The sequence below is a fragment of the Balearica regulorum genome, chromosome 6 (genome assembly GCF_011004875.1).
Source record: "Balearica regulorum gibbericeps isolate bBalReg1 chromosome 6, bBalReg1.pri, whole genome shotgun sequence".
NCBI lineage: Eukaryota > Metazoa > Chordata > Aves > Gruiformes > Gruidae > Balearica > Balearica regulorum.
In genome coordinates this window covers 27,022,955-27,041,102 of record NC_046189.1, presented here as the reverse complement: position 1 = coordinate 27,041,102, position 18,148 = coordinate 27,022,955, and the positions used below count along the sequence as shown (strand labels likewise).

Genomic DNA, 18,148 nt, shown 5'->3' with positions numbered 1-18,148 from the left:
CCCGCCCGCCCGCGCCGTGGCTCAGTGCTGTGGCCGGCGAGCGGGCGGCGGAGGAGCGGTGCCGGCCGTGCTCGGGGCCTCGGCCAGCTGGGTCACTCCTGCGGCACGGCACGGCACGGCACAGCACAGCGCGGCACCGGAGCCCCGCGGGCGGCAGGTAAGGGGGGCGGTTATCCACGGGTCGGTAACGCCCGGGTTTGTTCCCGCGGTGGAGAGACCGTTGGCCGCTCATTCAGCGCCTGGGAGGGATCGGCTCCTCAGGTAGCGTCCCGGTGCCCTGGGGTTGCCTCTGCCTGCTGGAGCCTCTCAGCATACCCGCCTAGCCTCCGTCCGTGGGCTTTAAAGGGAGGGGTTTTCGTATTTTTCTGTACTGTTTCGGGTCACCTTCCACAGCGACGCGGGATGATGCCCTCAGGAGCACGGGGAGTGGAGCCCCAGCCGGGAGAAGTCACTGTAATGCTCTAAAGGTGTCATAAATAGCAGAGAAAGCTGCTGCCGTTCTCCTGCCAGGGACCCGTGGACGGAGAATCCTCTTTCCAGGCGTGGACTTTGTCGGGAAGAGGCCGGGAACGCTGAGGTGATATCATTTACCACGGCCCTAACATAGCCACTTTGTGATAAAATGCCTTTTGGAAGTTTTTTTCCCCCACTTAAAATCGCCCTCATTAAGCTCAGTATTAATTATTCAGTTGGCACAGAGGACAGCCAAGGTTATTTTCCTTTCTATCCCACAGTGAAGTGACAGAGCATCTTTGTCCATTGCAGGTGATTTTAACCAGCGCTGATGCGCCCAGGATTGTGTGCGTGCGTGCGTGTTCAGTATCTTCCCAGGCATCTCCTCTGTCCTTTTCAACAGAAGAGATGTTTGGAAGGATATCTTAATTTCGACGTGTTATTTTTGCCTCAGGGGAGATGGCTAATGTGAAAAGAGAGTGAGAATTTTTTAAAAAGACACATATAAGTAAAGTGGGAGAATCATTGAGGCTATTTTGGCTTTCTCATTTGTTAAATGGATTTATTTACTGTTCCAAAAACATATTCTAAGGTTTAATACTTTAAATCAGAGACAATTGTAAGATAACATCTTTATCCTGAAGTTTAGTGTGTTTCAAAGGAAGCTGTATACCCTCTTTTTAAGTGTAGGGAAGGGAAGGCATGGAGAAATTGTGTCCAGACTCATTCAGCAAAGGGTGACAAGACAGGAATGGACTTGCTGACTTAGGCTACTGAGGCAACCATTAGACAAAGTTGCCTTCCAGGTGGCTTAATGTTTGTAGAATACTTTAATATTTTAAAGCACAGTAGTACTTTCTGGGGGCAAAAATGTGAAGCACTGTGGGTGACACTGCAAGAACATTTTCTCCCCCTTTAATTATCTTCAACAATCTGTAGATTCCACACATGCCCACTAACTGTCTCTGGCTGCCCTACGTATCTCAGGCAGGCTGTATCAGAGTGATCATTAATTAATCCCAGGGAGAAGCACTTATCTGTGCTAGTGAACTAGATCTTCATATTCCAACCTGCCTGCCATCCTGACTGAGCCACAGGCCACCAAAGAAAATCCAGTGAGCCTCTTTGCTCATATGACGTGCTTGATTTCAGTGTTCTTCCCAGAAAGCACTATCAAATGATTTTTCTTCCCTATCAGGATAAATTGTTCAGGTTTTGGAATTTCTCAATAGCCATAGAAATGCTATAAATAAGAGGCTGAACATATAAGTTAAGGTTCTGTGAGTGATGAGTGGGAGGAGAAAGGGGAAAGGCATAAAGACTGGAGAGTAAGGAGGCGAGAAAAGGAGACATCCATTCCTTGGCATTCAATGGAGGGTCGCCCCTTCTGGTACAAAATTATCCACAAAGAACAGAGCTGAGATAACCAATGCTAACAGATGTTTTCAGCAAGGCAGTGGCTTATGTTCACTATCATGTGGGTTGCATTTGAACCAAGGATTCAAAGTGTACCTTTGTGTGAATCAATTTTACTCCAGTGGTTGAAATTGAAAATTATTTAAGCTGAAAAGAAGAAAATCTAATTAACTAAAATCAATTTTAATCTTCTACACTTGTACTTTCTTATTCACAAAGGAATGTTCATTTTCTTTTATTGGTAGCATTAAAACATGTTGGTCTGGCACTACGTGCAGCCATAGTGGTAAATTCAGTAAGCAGAAGGCTCTTCTTACATATTTATGTTATTCTATAAACTTAATGTTCAGATTCTTAATTTTTATGTGTTAGGAAATAGTGTCTGATTAGATAGCTGGGTTTGGGGTTTTTTTTTCCAGTATGTGTCAGCTTGCATTTGGAAGAAAATAAATCTGCATTTAAAGCCTTGGAGTCTTCATTTTCATTTTTTGAAGTTAAAAAACATCTGAATTTTTTTTCTTGGTATATCTACCACTTAAAACATTAACCAATCAAAAATCAAAATGACACATTTAGGAAAAAGAATTCATCAATAGCTTTTTTCCCAGTTGTCAGCTCCTTCAAAGTTGTGGGATTAGCACATGTCATTCTTCAACATCTACTTTTTTATTTATAGATTGAAGAGGAAAAACTAGATTTCCTGTTTTTACAGCTCCCAGATTGTGTCTTGGCTTTAAATGAACTAGTTCAATTTGTTGAGATGAATAGGAAACTCTGTGTTTTCAGAAAAGGCTACTTTTGTCAAAAGCTGATTTTGTGCTTTGCCAGCCTATGGCTCAGCTATTCAGCTGATGACACCTGCCAGTCCAGTACGCTGCCATGCTTTAAAAATCCTGGCAGCAATATGTACTGCCTTAATAATTCCTCATAGCCTGCTGTCCTTCAGGGGCTCTGTGCCCTCCCATAGCTCATAATCCATGTTGGCAAGAGAGAAGGTCTCAGAGTTGTTAAATACCAACCTGATGTGAGAAAACAGATGGCTCCAAATAGGAGAGAAACCTCTCCAGGATATAAATGCTGGGAGCGGTATCCCTGGGGCCAGCCATCTCAAAAGAAGGTGAGAGCAGAGGAGATTTAATGAAAAGCTTTAAGGTCAAAGGTGATTTCTGATAGCTAGCCTTCAGAAAAAATCAGACTTGCACTCCAGCTGCCTTTGCTTTCCCAGATTCCCCCTCTCATGGATGCTCCATATCTTTCTTCTGGGAATCCAAATTGCATAAAGTATAACAACAATCATTTCTCTCCCTGCCACCCCGATTACAAGAAATGCCTGGATTGAGCCAAAACCAAATGAAAACCAGTGTGAGTTTGTTTCCTTACCTCTCTGGACCTTGCCGTGGGATTATGCAAAAGACCTCTTTGGAAATCCTTACTACTTTCACCTCCTGTCTGTGCATTCTCTCCTGTGGCTGTTTCTCCCTTCATCATCTCTCACTGGCAAGTGAGAGCCTTTCTGTTTCATGGCTTCTGGTTTCCATGTCAGAACACCTCCTGGTCAGCCTCAGCTGATGGTCAGGCTCTCTGGTCAATTCATCTCTTTAGGGACTTCCCCTTTGCAAAGGTACTTTATTCTCAGTGGTATCTTGGGGGATTTCAGTCTAATTAGGAGATAATCAGAATTTTACAACCTTTCATCATTATCCCTAGAAATTTCATTTCAATGATTAAAAAAAGTACAGGAGATACTGAAGACAGATGCCCCACTCAAAGCAGAGTTCGTAGGGGAGCAAGATATACCAGCATCAAACAGTTTGAAACTGGTATGTAGCCAGATTTGCTAAATAATCACACACCCCGCTAATACCGTACTAATGATACCGAAGCATTCACTTGTCTGCAGTTAAAAGTGCTGCATTTTTAATACCCTGGCATCATGGATCTGTATCTGTGCTTGTATCCAATCGAGAGTCCCCTGAGCCAACTAATTCCTGCTGCTGGAGATACTGTCTAAATATCTTAGATTATATTTACTGTGCAATGCATTAAGCAATCCTGAATCACTCCCAGGGGAATCTTCCAGTTCTCTGTCTGTGCAGTTTGGCTCTTCAGCAACTCCTGGGCCGTAGCTGGGATCAGAGAAAGCTCTGATCTGAAACCCCCAAATATCTTGCCCAAATAAAAACTGCAGGATGTAGTTTGGGGTCGGTATCTTTCAGATAATCATTTCCAGACTGGATTTACAATTGACTGTGTTTTTCACTGGGCTGCATAGCTGCAAAGTCTTGCTCTCTAATTGCAGGCATTTCATGTGTGGTGTCTCCTCATTTTGTTTGAGTAAAGCACTTGGGGTGTTTGATCTTGCCAGCACAGAACAGGGAAGGAAAGGAGAAGAGACCAAGATGGTCAGAGATCTTCTGAGTTAGGAAGGAAAGGAAAAAAAGCCTTAGGTGCTAATATAGGTCCTAGTTTTTAGTTACTGTAAAGATCAGCATGCATTAAAACATCCTGGCAAGAGCACTGCATGATTTCCTAAGGAAAGGAGACGGAGCTCTTGCAATCCTTCACTGAAATAATCACCTGCCAGCCAGGTCTAACAAGCTAGGACTGTGCTGTCTTGCATTAGCACAAGTGCTTCACACCCACCACTGGTCCTTCATGGCTTTGCAGTCTTCAAACCTAGCAACTCCCAGCGTTTCTTACTTACATATATGTGTGGGTATGTGGGTATACACTGTGTAGAAGATGTTTTCTCTGCACTCTGGAAAGGGAGGTAAGGGGCTCAAAACTCTGTTTTCATGTACTACATGCTTGCTCCGTTGTTACTTTTTTCTAGGCATTTGTTTGGATGCTTAGAGGGAGCACAACACCGGTTTGATGTGTGGAGCAAGCTCCTAGTGCATCTTCCAATCCCATTTAATAAAAAGGCTTCAAACTGAGGATGGATCAGGTATTATACCAATAAAAACAGATGCTGCACCTGATCCCAGCCTACGGGCGCTGCTGTGGAAGCAGAATGCAGGGCTCTAGTTGGTGGGACTCCCTTGCTTCAGCAGTGACCTGGTGGATGGTGGGGGGAATTACAGTGGGCACATGCAGTTTCAAGGTGCAGGATGGCCTGCTTTGGCAAATGCCGAAGTGAGGGGTAGAGCAGGGGAACAAAGAGGGCTTGTCTCCACTTTATGGTTGAGATTTTTTTCCTACAAGATTTAGGGACATCTGTTAAGTTTATTCAAGATTCTTACGTAAACCACTTGAATTGCTTTGAGGAGTTCAAACCAACCTCCATTTCCAAGTCATTCTCTTTTTAAAGCCTTGGTTCTCTTTAAAAGCTAATATGCATGTGCCATTCACTGACATTTGTAGCATAGTAAAATAAACATAAGCAGATCTCATCCCTGTGGAGGCAGTGGGAAGCTCTGAGTCCTTTGTCTCAATTTCTCTTCTAGCAGTCTGAACAAAGAAATGGGGACACAACAGAGACAGCACTTCAGGCTTTTGCTATAAAAAAGGTAGAGCAGTACAGTTTGGGGATATTGAAAAAGTTGGTATGCAAGAAAATTGATCAGGTATTTCATGTAATATAAAATAAAAATGCACAGCTATTCTTGTATTCTGTTTTCCAGGCTTTAGTAATACTGATCTACACAGCAGTTATTATTCTATGACATTTGGAAAAGTTATGAAACAGCAGAGGAAAATAAAAAGAACTGATTCATGAAACAGATACTCTGTAAAATGTCCTTGACTTTTAAAAAAATCCTTTGAAAATGTCATCCAGAAACAATTTAGTGATACTTTGGAATGACTCTCTTCACTACTTTTTTTTCTGTTGTTGTTGTTTTGGCTGTATCTGTCAGAATACTGTCAGCAAGCGTTTGGGTGTCTCACAGAGGACAGCAGGGAGAGCAAGGGGCCTAAGCCGCTCAGCATGCACCAGGAGCCCGCAAGCCCTTAATCCACACCCGAGCAAGTCTAGCCTAGCTGCATCTTCAGCGATGGTCAACCCATGCTGGCTGATGCAGTCAGGCTCATGGCGCCAGCAGGATTGGTCCAGAAGCTGCCCTGCATCAACAGTGTGGGGCAGTTGCTGGCAGTAATGCCACCTGCTGACAGGCAGGAGCCATGTGCCAGCAGTAAATCTGAAAGGACTCAGCAAACCTGGGTCTGTTGGTGCTTGCCTGCAGAGATTGTGTCACTTGCCCAATCTTCCCTTTGCTTTTAGCTTGAGGTTTTAGCACCCTTTGCTCCTGAGGGTTACGTATGGGGGCAAGGGGGCTCCATTAGCAAACACCCATAAAGTTTTTGGTGGCATGAGTCATTTTACTGCGTTATCCCCTCTGCTCTGGTGTACAGTGCCATCTTCTGCTTTCGGCAGTCCAGCTCAAGGTCTGCTCCTGCTCAGATGCACACCCAGAGCATGGTCGTTTTTCTTCTCTCTCTCTCTAAGAAATGAAAGTGTTTTGAAGCTTGTGGATTAAGCATGGAGGGAAGGAGGGGTGTGATCTATGAGCTTTGCTGTTTGCTTTCTCCTGCCTTGCTGGGATGGTGTAGGCAGGTGTTTCTCTGTGCCTCTTGCTATTGTTATATAGACGCTTAATGCAGCCTCGCAATGGGTGGCTGCCATGAGGGGTAGTTTTTCTCCCCTTTCTTAGACATTATTTCCTCTAGAGGTAGCTGCATGGTGAACCTGATGAGGGAATCTATCTGGCTAAAAATAACATTTTATTTTGTTTTAAAATACAAAAGGGTTATTTTCAGTGAGATAAATCCTCCTGTGAAGCTCACTGCAAGCTGCACAGACACTAGTACTGATAGGGAGGGGGTGTTCTTGCCTCACCTTCTAATGGGTCATTCATCACAGACTTGAGTATTTGCTAGATTGAAGTAACTGTGTAATCTAATTTGAGCTATTTCACCATGAAATGGAGACAGACGTCCTGTGTTTCAGCAGGGTATGGTGAGGATTCATATGTGAAAGATTATGTGGAATCACTTAGGTGTTTAAAGCAGATCCAAAGCTGTTGAGGGAGCCCTACCGTTCAGTCCTCTCCCAGCATAAGGTCTGAATTAAATGTGCTTTCTTGTAGTGGTCTTGCCATATGTTTTGGTAGGGCTTGGGGCTGCATGTCCTGCATTAGACCAGTGCATTTTGTCATAATATGATTGACTGGTGACAGATCTGTCCTGAACAGCTGGATGCATCTGATACCATCTATTTTTCATGTGTACAATCTGCCAGCAGATAACCCCTTTAAAAATACTAGGGATTGGAAATAATCCTTTGGGTAACATGCATCCTCAGAAACACACACATGCACATGCACAAAATCAGAGGCAGGGTTGGGTGGAGAAGGAATTGGGGGTGGGGAGGCTATGGAGTAAAAGGAGCTGGCAGAGGATGGTCCGTGGCTGGGGACGTCTCTCTCAAGGTAGGTCTCTGGGGTAAATTTCCCCTTATCTCTTCCTCACCCAAGATAACTCACAGTGCTTCTAAAGCACAGGTTGTTTTCTGTTTCTGCAGATGACCCCTGCATGATGTGAGTGAAGACACAGTGCGAGTTCTTCTTCTGTGTTGTATGTTTTATGTGACTATAAAAATAAAAATTGATGCTCCTCACTGCTTACCGTCTACAATTTCTCCTCTCATGTCTGCTCTGAGCAGTCATAAAAAGGTTACTTGTGCTGTAGCAGGGATTTAAGATCAAGGATTTTATTAGCTTGTGGGAAGGCTCTTCCTTCCCGTCTGCATTCAAACCGGGTAATTTCTCTTCTGTTAGCAGCAGGATCAAACCCTGAAAACCAATGGAAAAAACTTCCTTTGACCTAAATGATGCAAGGCCAAGCTTTTTTTTTTTTCCTGTTTTATGTGTCAAAGACTAATACTGTCATGGGAAGCGTAAGTAGCAGTAGCTTTCCTGCATAGTAACAGAAGACTGTGCTTCTAAAAATTCCTCTACAGAGTGTTTTTGCAGAGCCACCTCCCCAGAGTTCTCCATCTGTTTTCACATGGAGATTAATAACAAATTGTTTGGCTAATAAACTGCTCCCTGCTATCTCTGAAATTCGACCATTTCTTTTCCTTCCCTCCCATGGACAGTTATTAGATTCCTGTCTGCCCCTGTAGTCCTATGTGGGAGACATCACCAATATTAGATGCACAGCAATTGTCATGCTTCAGCTTCACAGCAAGGCTTTTAAGGGGTGAAGATCTTGGTGTATGGCTGAAAGCATTGGTGCTGTGGACAGCTGGGTAGTGCTGAGGGCTGGCCTTGTTCTTACAGGATGTGAAGAAAAGGAAGAGAGAAAAAAATAAGCTTTGCGTATACTGCTGTGATTTCTGCAAGAGCCCATTTTTTGTTTGCAACTATGGAGAAAAGATTCCCAGGAAAAATGGGACCGCAGTGTGAACCTCAGTGATTCACCAGCATCCCTGCGGGATGTGGGGCTGATGGTGTTTTGAAGTGCTGTGTTCAGAAGGTCTGGACCAGGTGGCAGAGGGTATCCCAGCTGCTCCATTGGCAGATGAGAAAAGAATAAACATCTGCTGTGAAAACAGGCTTCAGATCAGGAGGGATCTTTGTGATCTTTCAATCTGACTGCTCCCTAATACAAACCAGAAGCCTTTCCCACATTAACACCTCTTCTGGTCAAGTACTGGTGACCAAACTGCTGCCAAGATACCCAGTCCAGATTTGGAAGTTTCCAGTGATGGGACAACTCTCCACAGCCCTCCATGATGTATATCAAGTGACATCTACCCACTTTGTTAAAACACCTACCTAACGTCTGCCCTGTATTTGCATCCTTCATCTTTTTATCTTACGGCATCCTCCTCTGCTGGAAATAGGCGTTGTCTTCTCCATGTTTTTGTTTCTGATGTAGCCAGATTGACATCAGATTTTACCTCCTTGTGCCTTAAACAGAATAATCTGGACTCCTTCACTTCCTTATCCCAAAGGCTCTGACCCAGTGACAGCAATAGCGCTTCTTAGGGGCTTGCCCCCTATTGCCCATTTCCTCCCCTCTTCTCAGCTCAGGAGCAAGAGGAGAAGAAACTGAGCTGCCACCCTTTGATAACCCGGGTGTTGAGGTGTTTCTTGCTAGTCCTGGTGGTAACTCACAGTGGCAACAGCTGCTGTAGTGAGGTGAGAACGTCAGACATAGCAAAATAGTTCAGGTATCATAAGCATCCTCTGGTCGTTAATCAGCATCCTGCCTGCCTGGTGAGCACAAGAACTGGACATAGGTTTCCAGTAGCAATCCTACATGTGCCAGATTCGAAAGTAAACATCACCGTGCTCCTCCTCGCATAGTCAAGGTTGACGTAGTCATTTAGGCTTTGGCATCACACCGAGAACTGACATTAGCTTATCATCTACTGTGGGTTTAATCAAGGTCACAGCTGGATAAACTTCTAAGAAAAAAATGCCCAACTACAAATCTTTGCCTGTAGTTTTGGGTTATTGGCAGCTCATCCTCCTTTCAAGGCAGTAGGGACTGAGCATGCAAGTACAGCCAGGAACTTTGGAAATCTAGTCCCAAATCAACTTCCGTGTCTCCAGACTTTTAGTAGATCATCCTGGCAGTGATGCTTTTGGCTTCTCTGTGACTCCAGGGCTGCTTTCTTTTCACCACGTCTGGGAGGGGAATTGCACTGTTGTCTCAGCAGCTCATTAGGCTCAATTAGGTGATTTTAGGATTTCATACAGGCAAAACATGAAGTTTTATTGTCGATCCTCAGAGAAAAATGTTAGAGCCTATTGTACCTCCTGGATGAATTTACTACAAAGAGTGAGTTTATTTCATAGAATAAATTTCCCCATAAAGGCATTTTTAAAAAACGCTGAATGAAAGCTTACGTGAAGACATCGCGGACTCCTGCCAATGTTAACACAGTAAGAGCCAGAGCTTGCTATCTTTGAAGTCAGTGGATGGTTTGCTTTGGAGTTAAAAGGGGGAAGTGGAAAGCAAAGCATTAGATTTCACTGTGAAGTTTCTTGCATATCTCATTCCTCTTTTATATTATGGTACATGGAAAACTGCCTGTCTGCACACTGCTTCAAAACAGATGTAAAGGCCACGTTCCTCAGGCAGATGAGGTACAAGAACTGTCTTGAGGAATTGCTTCTCATTAGCTCATTTATGGGTTTTTCTGGAGGGGGGCGGAGGTGATGAGATGTTTCTCCCAGAGACTCAAAGGAGGCAAAATTCCCTTATTTTGCTTCGTTTTCTGTTAAGCTTGGACTTTGGGATGGGAGGAGAATGCACAGGCAGTGATCTTGAACAACCCTCACACTGAACCACGCTTATTTGGTACACCAGACCAGGGCATTCATTATCACTGCCCCTCTTTGCTCTTTCTTCCCTTGATCAACAGTGGAATATTTAAGCTGAGTTGCTTCTTGGCAGTTCTGAAGTCCAACACTTGACATGGCAGTAAGGGGACAGTATTTGCAGTAAATTTAGTATTTTACAGAGCTGTTTTCCAATATGTCTGCAAATTTAGGCATACATTTTTGCATGGCAGGTGTAAACTCAGATGGCAATCTAAACAGTCTGTTCCCAGCCATACTTTAGAAGTAGTCCAATTTCTGGGGTATGCTGAATCTTGATTTTTGGAATTCCATTTTATGTGTCGTCTGATCACCAGAGAAGATTTATTTTCTATAATGGAAAAAATAATCTGAATTGTTGAGTTCTTTAAAGCCATGTAGAGCTAACTGGCCACAGTCTTAGGTGTTAAAGTGATACAACCAAAAGTTGTGTGTGTATGTGAGTGTGAGTGTACGAGGCATAAATACTTGATATAAAGTTCTGCAACAAATTTCAAAACAAACTATCTGTGGGAAGACTAGGACCATACTGCCAAATCTAAAAATGCTCAAATGTTTTCTAGCATCTGTTCAAGTAAAACAATTTCCCCAGCACTGTGTGTGGGCTATAAATTATGATAACTGTGTTTCTTAGTTTCCTGTTAAAGAGATGACTCAGATACTAGGCAGAAGCTTAAATACTGGTCATGTGCATTCTTTTAAATATAAATGTTCATGTAAATGTTCAACAGAGCTCTTCAGAGTTGTTAAAACATTATTCAGTGTATTCAGATTTGTACCCAAATACTTCATGAATACCTGGCACCGTCAGTATCTTAAATGTTATGAAATCTCAGAACCATTAATCCTGTGTCTTCCTCGTTCATGGAGCAGGATTTGTCTGCCTCGATGCATGTTTAATTATATGTTTTTTACTTAGGCAGCTTTCCCATAGATAAGAGTGTCACTTGATATTGCTGTTAGTTTTGCTTCAATGAGGAGTAAAAAACTGAGCCCTTATATTTGCTACAAAGATTTGTGAAGATTTGGGTTGTTTTCCCTGCACAATATCAGAAGACTTTGCTGTGGTTTCCAATTCCCTCCTCAGTGAAGTCATCTTAATTGTAATTTTGCTTTAAATCTACTGTGTGTACTGTATTTTTAAGGTTTGACAGCACTACGTAATGCTAAATTGGTAAGGTTTGAAGCATCGTTCATTTTGACATCATTTGATTACTTTTTGTAATATCCTTCCAATGGGCAGTAAATCAGAAGACACTCAAAATGAGAAAGGCTGGCACCAATATAGCTGCTGTAATGCAGGATGAACGCAGTGTTCCTGCTGCAGTTGTCTATAATCTAGGCCAGGCCCTTAAATCAATCAACTTCTTTTTCATCTATGGTTTAATTTCTTCATTCTCATGCATGTGGGCCAAAAGTATTGTCTTCTGTTTGCTTCTGGCATTGCAGAGGAATGTTAAATTCACCCAGTAAGCTGTGCTTGTTTAATCTCTTCTTATAAATGTTAATACTCTTTCCTTTTCCAGTAGCTTTGGTTTGTTATATTTAAAATTTGAACCTGAGAATCACCATTAGGTGATATTACAAAACATATATGCATGTAATAAAATTGATGTTCAGGACAGTAATAAGGATCTTCAGATGACATTGAAACCAGTTTGAAGTAACCCTTTGTAGGAGAATTCTGGCATTTTATTTTCTGCTTGGTAAGAAAAAGACACTTTTTCAGCCTTCTCTCTTGTTTTAGGCTGGGAATGGAGTGCATAGTTTGGATGTCAGCAGTGGGACATCTTACCAAAACAAAGCATCCATGGGACCATTGTCTAATCAATGACTTCTAAGTGCAGGAGCTGTTAGATTGGAAACAAGTGCTACAAGATGCCAAGTGAGGTGCTTGAGAGCAGCAGTGGGATGGAGGAGACTGTGCAGAAAGAGAGCAAATCTGGAAGCCAGAGCCCTCACCGTGGCTCCGTGAGAAGGGCTGTGGCAACCACTGTCACCTTTGATGGGGAAGCCACTATGGACCAGAGGAAAAAGAAGAAGAAAGAGTCCCGTCCCGAGTCAATAATAGTGTATCGGTCAGACAATGAGAATAAGGTGGAAGAAGAACAGGCAGATGAAGAAGGAGGGGAAAGGAGCTCTGAGGAAGGCTCCAAGTTCCTCGGTCCATCCATGGCAGATGGTATGTATTCCTGGGAACACCCACTTTCTATAAACTTCTTTTGATGCCAGCATGCACTAAGGTCAAATGGAAGTGACTGTGGGACCAACCCTCTCTAAGACTGCAGGCAAGGAGAGCTTGAGTTCCTACATGAAAACACTCTGAAATGAAAAGCATTACAGGCTGATGCGGAGTGTTTCCTACAGTTCTTTGCAGAGGTTGGTTGTTGCCGCACTCTTAGTTTTAAATGTATGTGCTGGCTGGGGTTGATCCAGAAAAATGCTGAGTGTACTTTAAGCCAATGATGCTGTGATCAAGCCCCTCTCCATGTCTAAAACAACTGCCTGCTAAGTGAAAGGATGGAAGCAGATGGATTTAGTGGATCTACCTGCGACAGGGAGTTTTACTCATTATCTAGGATTTGGTGTTGCCTTCTGTTTGCATATTCTCAGCACAGCTTCCTCTTTAAGAGTGATTATTTGGCAAGATCACCATGGGGCATCTTGGAGCCACTTTCACCTCTGATGTCTGTCCTGGAGACCCTTGCGGGGAAGATGTGTGGGAGGCAGGTCCTAAGGCTAATCCTCTTGTGGGTCTGCAGTGCAGGCTAAGAGGGGCTTAAATGTGAATGCGTGCTCCTAGTCCCTCAGCCGCACCAGATTCCCCTACAATCCCAACCCCTATCCTCATGGCTTATCTGCTGCCTTCCTATTTTTGTGGGCCACTGCAAACTGCTCATCCTCCTTTTAAGAGCCTCTGAAGACCTCCTTCCAAACTAGTCAGAATTAAGACCAGGAGGAAGCATATTTTAGCCCCATGGAAGAATTTATGGTCAGTACCACTGCAGGGATCATCCTAAACCAATGTCACTTGTAAGCTAAGGCAGTCTGCTTGTGACTTTAACACACATCCCAACCCTTTCCTGTTTGGTGCCTTTGTTGATCCCTTAAAATGCAATTACATAACAGTTTGTAAGTTTTTTCTAAACTTTGAAAATTAATTTGGATTGAGATACAGTACAAATGTAAAGCGAAATATTAGCTATTCGAGTATAATTCCATGTGTGGATGTGCTTATTCCAGAACAAGAGTCTTAGTCATATTTATCTGATTCACCCCAAGTGTTCATGCTGTTCAGGGATAAATCTATGAGAAAACAGGCAAACCATTTTTGATTCAGTTACTCTGTCTCATCTCTTTCTCATATACTCCTGCTGCACTTTCACTTCACATACTGTCCCCAGTGCAGATGCTGGAGTCTTCTCCCTTGTGATTTCTGTCGTCTGGAATTCCTATCTTCTCCCTCATTAGCTATTCTTCCATTATCTTCTGTGATAATCTTCTTTATACTGCATTGCTTCTTGTGTTCCATCTTTTTTAAATTTAACTCCATATGCACTATCTAATTGTCTTTGGTGTCTCTGGGGATTTACACAAAATACTCCATACAGAAAATAAATCTAATGTTGATGAATTTATCTGTGTTTGTAGGTGCCTGGAACATGCCTTTAGACAGCCGATATGTCACCTTGACTGGAACAATCACCAGGGGAAAGAAGAAGGGTCAGATGGTGGACATCCATGTCACACTAACGGACAAAGAGCTGCAGGAACTGGCTAAGTCAAAGGAACCTCCTAAAGAGGATGTACTTGAGAAGAAGAAGAAATGTGATGTTGGGCTGGACAGAGGACCCCACATCGTCCTCTGGACCATCATCTGCCTCCCCATCATTTTTGTAGTGTCCTTCGTGGTTTCATTCTACTATGGAACCATTACATGGTACAACATCTTCTTGGTGTACAACGAAGAGAGGACCTTCTGGCACAAAATCACCTTTTGTCCCTTTTTGATCATCTTCTACCCAATTATAATTATGGTTGTGTCTTTTTCCCTAGGCCTGTACTCGGCTGTGGTCCAGGTAGCATGGTCCTTTGGGTACTGGTGGCATGCTGTCAGGGATATGGAGAAGGGCTTCTGTGGCTGGCTCTGCAGCAAGCTGGGTTTGGAAGATTGTTCTCCATACAGCATTGTCGAGCTGCTAGATTCTGACAATATCTCAGGTAGTCTCTCTGGCAAGAGCTCTGCACAGGGGGTTGAGACCTCGGCAGTCTGAGCCTTTGTCCTGGCTGGCTATTTTGGTCATATGTGAGTGGTTTTCACCTAGAAAGTAACACGCTGGGGTTTTTTTAATATATATATATATTTAAACACAAACTTAATGAATAAAATACTGGGCTGGGAGTGCTCTTTAAATGTCACAGAATTCAAGTGTGTTAGCTTCACATGGTCTGGGTAGGGAGGTGCATGGCTCTCCAAGGATTTGTCGTCTTGTTTTAGCTAATTACAACTTCTGGGAATGGTGAGAAAATCCAGGTCCATGGGGCTTGAGCTCTTTCTGGGGTGGCAGAGATATATGCTGAAAAGTCCACTTCTGTAAAGTTAGACTTTAGGGAATGGGACATAACAGTGACCTGTCGACTCAGTGAAAAGAAGTCTCTACTACGGTATGATCTTCAGGAGCTAGGAAATCATTCAGAGGTGAAGACTAAATCGTGAAATGCGATGTTCCTGTGGCTTTCCTAGAAAGAGTCCTTTACCGGTCCTTCCGACAAGTGCAGCAAACCTTCCAGGTAGGCTAACAGCTTAGACACTGTCAGAGTTTGAAAAATAGACTTCTACAAAAACTTGTGCCCAGCTTTTCACTGGGAGAGGACAGCATAGCCTCTGACAAAGACATGTGAGCTCTGTGCTGACCTGAAATGCACCCATCACATGATGGAAGAGTAGGGCATGCTCTGTAATGCAGTGTGTAGGGACCTGATGGGCCTGTCACCAAGGACCTTCAGGAGACAGTAGGTACACAGGTGCTGAGGACACACTTGCATTTGGTGTCTTGATAGGTGCACTGCTGGGAAGGAATGGGCAACAGGAGTCGTACACAGTGTGCAGTGCAAACTGTTGCATTATAAGGAAGAAAATTCTGCTCTGAGGAAAGGTGATCAGTTTGCATGTCACTGCAATGCAAGTGTGGACTGGCAGCACCTGTACTTAGGGGAAGGTGCTTGGGATGGGAAGGTCTCACTGAAAGAGTCATTCTGGTTTTCAAGTTGCTTTTATGGAAGAGCTGCTGGACCTTTCCTTTCAGAACAGGGGTGTCCTGAGCCCATGTCTGCTAGTGCCAGTGCAAACTGCATTAGTGCCTCAGCTCTGGAAATCTGCATCCCACACACACTCCCTGGTTTAATTATATGGAAGAGCAATGGATTATACATCCTCCTCCCCTTATGTCTCATTTCCATAAGTGGTTTCCCTCCTTTTGGGATTTTGCATGGCATCTTAGTGGGCTCCCAGACCAGGCTGAGGTGGCCATATTAGGCTGAATAAATTTAAATTAGATCTTTAAAAAAATTACTAGCAGAGTTCTTTTTCTGGATTGACTGGTGGGGTTTTGGCCTAAGGAGGACACAAGGAAAATAAAAGAGAGGTATAACGGACTCTAATGGAGACTGACTTACATGTCTGAAACATGATCAATTTTCTGAGTGCTCTAGTTCAGCTGGTGCTGCTAGAAAGTCTGGCTCAGCCCCAACCCAGAGGAGTCCACCATTTGCATGCATGTAGGTAGATAATTCGTAGTGTGCAGTCAGGCAGGCTGCACAGTCACTCATGTCTGTATAGGTGTTTCACTTCCCCAGTCTCCCTACCAGAGGGGGAGCTGCTGTAGTTCTAGCGTAGTAAAGAGAAGCATTCAGAAGCTGGATTTCACAGGAAATAATGCTTCATGTTGCACTTCAAGGATGAGGTCAAAACTACACTGAATGGCTGTCCTAGTTAGGACATCTGGGAAGCTGTGAGAAATAAAGTCCCTGTTGCATCCTTGGTCCATCCCCTTCCAGGAGGTCCAGCCAAAGCAGCCTCTTAGTGCTGGCTTGAGGATTAACGGTGTGAATAATGCACAAGCCAAATATCAAGAGCAGGCTTGGCCCCACACTTTACAGGTAGAGCCAGGCTGTGTTTGTTGCTTCCTGATGCGCAGCTTTTATTTTTACTGGTTAAGTCTTTAAAGGCAATGACTAACTTCCAGCAAAAATAAAGAAATAAACCCCAACCTGTGAGGCAATGGCAGGTGATTCAGAGGGGTTCAAAGAGGCTGACATGCCTGGGACCACTTCAAGCAGTGAAATGCCTTTCGCAGGGCTTTTTCAATCAGGGAGCTTGATATGCCTCTGAATTAATAGAGAAGCTGAGGACAAGTCATGCCAGTGCTGGCAGTCTGTAGTGACCCAGCGCAGCCACTCTACTTAATACTCCTCCACATGGAAATCGCAGGCTCACATAGCTGGAGGGTGGGAAGAAGTGATGCTTATCAAGCATTAATGGGAAGGAAGGCCCCTGGCAACTGTTCTCACGCTTTGCCTAGAGGGACGCTGCTGGCGTGAAAGGAGTGGATTGTGTATCTTGGCCCCAACATGCAGCAAACAACCGGGTTTGGGGAAAGGATGGCTGGCAAGTGTGCCTTGCTGCAGAGGGAGAAAACCCAATTCAGCTGTCACTGCCAAACAGCAGCTGTTCAAGGCTAGACGAAAGGCTGGGGTCAGTAGCACAAAGAGCCTTCGGCTTACAGAGGGCTCGAATGACGACTACTAGCTCATTACAGAATACAGCCATGTGAAATGTCTGCTGAGCTGCAGGATTTGCTTTCAGGATTGCAAACGGCCTGCCAGAGTGGAGACAAAACCAAATCTGTGCCTCTTACTGCTACGTAGACACAAAGGAGTGTCAGAGAAGGCATAGTACGCTCCCTCTGCCATGGCAGCTCTGCTTCTGGGTTTGGAGGCCACCTTTTTGGGGATATACTGGAACAATCCATCGTGTGTTTTCTACTTCTTTAGACTTAACCAAGCTTGGCTCTGCTCCTGCCAAAGTCAGGGTGTTCTGCCATTGATTTTGGTGGGGGCTAGTTTAAGCTTGGGGTTAATTCTGGTGCTATTTGTAAAAGTTTTATTCAAACTTTTCTCAAAACAACTCTGGATAGCTTTCTGTCTTGCCTGTTATCTCCCAGAGCGGTTTGCCTGCTGCAAAATATATAATCATTATCAATTGTTGTAACAGAAAAAAAGCACAAGTTTTTGTCTTGTTCTACCCCTGCTTTCAGAAACTCACAAGTAATTTCTGCTTACGTGCCACTGTTAAACTGCAGGGAATTCCAGTTATTCTGATTGTTGAGTGTGTTTCTGGCTGCTCTAGTCTGGATGGTTTTTTTTTTAAGACAGTGTGTGTTTGCTGATTGTTATTTTTAATTGCATTCCCTTTTCCCATCCTTGCTGGCCTGGGTGGAGAATAAAGATGTACTTGGCTTTAGAAGAGTGTTGTTCTCATGCTTCTGCTTGACTTTGTGTTAAAAACAGTTCTGTAGGATGGACACAGTCATTCTATGTTGATAATAATTGATTACAAGTCAATTATCTTTGAAGACCCACTTTAAAGTGCATCTGAAATGGGTCTCACTTTTACCTCTTGTTAACCTGTGCCTATCCAGAACTGTCAGATCTCTGGACTCTGGGTTCTTCTTTGGTTTTACTTCATAGCACACAAACAAAAACTTTTGATTTAATTTCACTTATTGAGTATCTGTTTGGGTTTAGCCTCAAGGATCTGTAGGGACACGCTTCCACACCAAAATAGGATGTACATTTAACTCTACAAATATGGTCTGTGTGTCTGTGACTTGGAGCTGCTATTTACAGCTGTGCTGGGAAGATTTCTTACAGCTTCTAAGTACTCC

At 43.6% G+C, this 18,148-nt stretch overlaps 1 protein-coding gene across 4 annotated transcripts; it reads left to right on the top strand.

Moving 5' to 3' along the window:
- Positions 1 to 45: 45 nt before the first annotated feature.
- TMEM169 (transmembrane protein 169) lies at positions 46 to 17,714 on the top strand. Of its 4 annotated transcripts, XM_075756981.1 has the most exons (6): positions 46 to 157; positions 394 to 577; positions 3,577 to 3,689; positions 4,703 to 4,816; positions 11,950 to 12,384; positions 13,854 to 17,714. In XM_075756981.1, the coding sequence occupies exons 5-6, from the start codon at positions 12,081 to 12,083 to the stop codon at positions 14,474 to 14,476; spliced, it is 927 nt and encodes a 308-aa protein (XP_075613096.1). In that variant the 5' UTR covers positions 46 to 157; positions 394 to 577; positions 3,577 to 3,689; positions 4,703 to 4,816; positions 11,950 to 12,080; the 3' UTR covers positions 14,477 to 17,714. The 4 variants fall into 4 exon arrangements, with proteins under 4 accessions (XP_075613096.1, XP_075613097.1, XP_075613098.1 ...); XM_075756984.1 differs by lacking the exon at positions 394 to 577 and having other exon boundaries at positions 52 to 157; XM_075756982.1 differs by lacking the exons at positions 3,577 to 3,689; positions 4,703 to 4,816.
- The last annotated feature ends 434 nt before the right edge of the window (positions 17,715 to 18,148 follow it).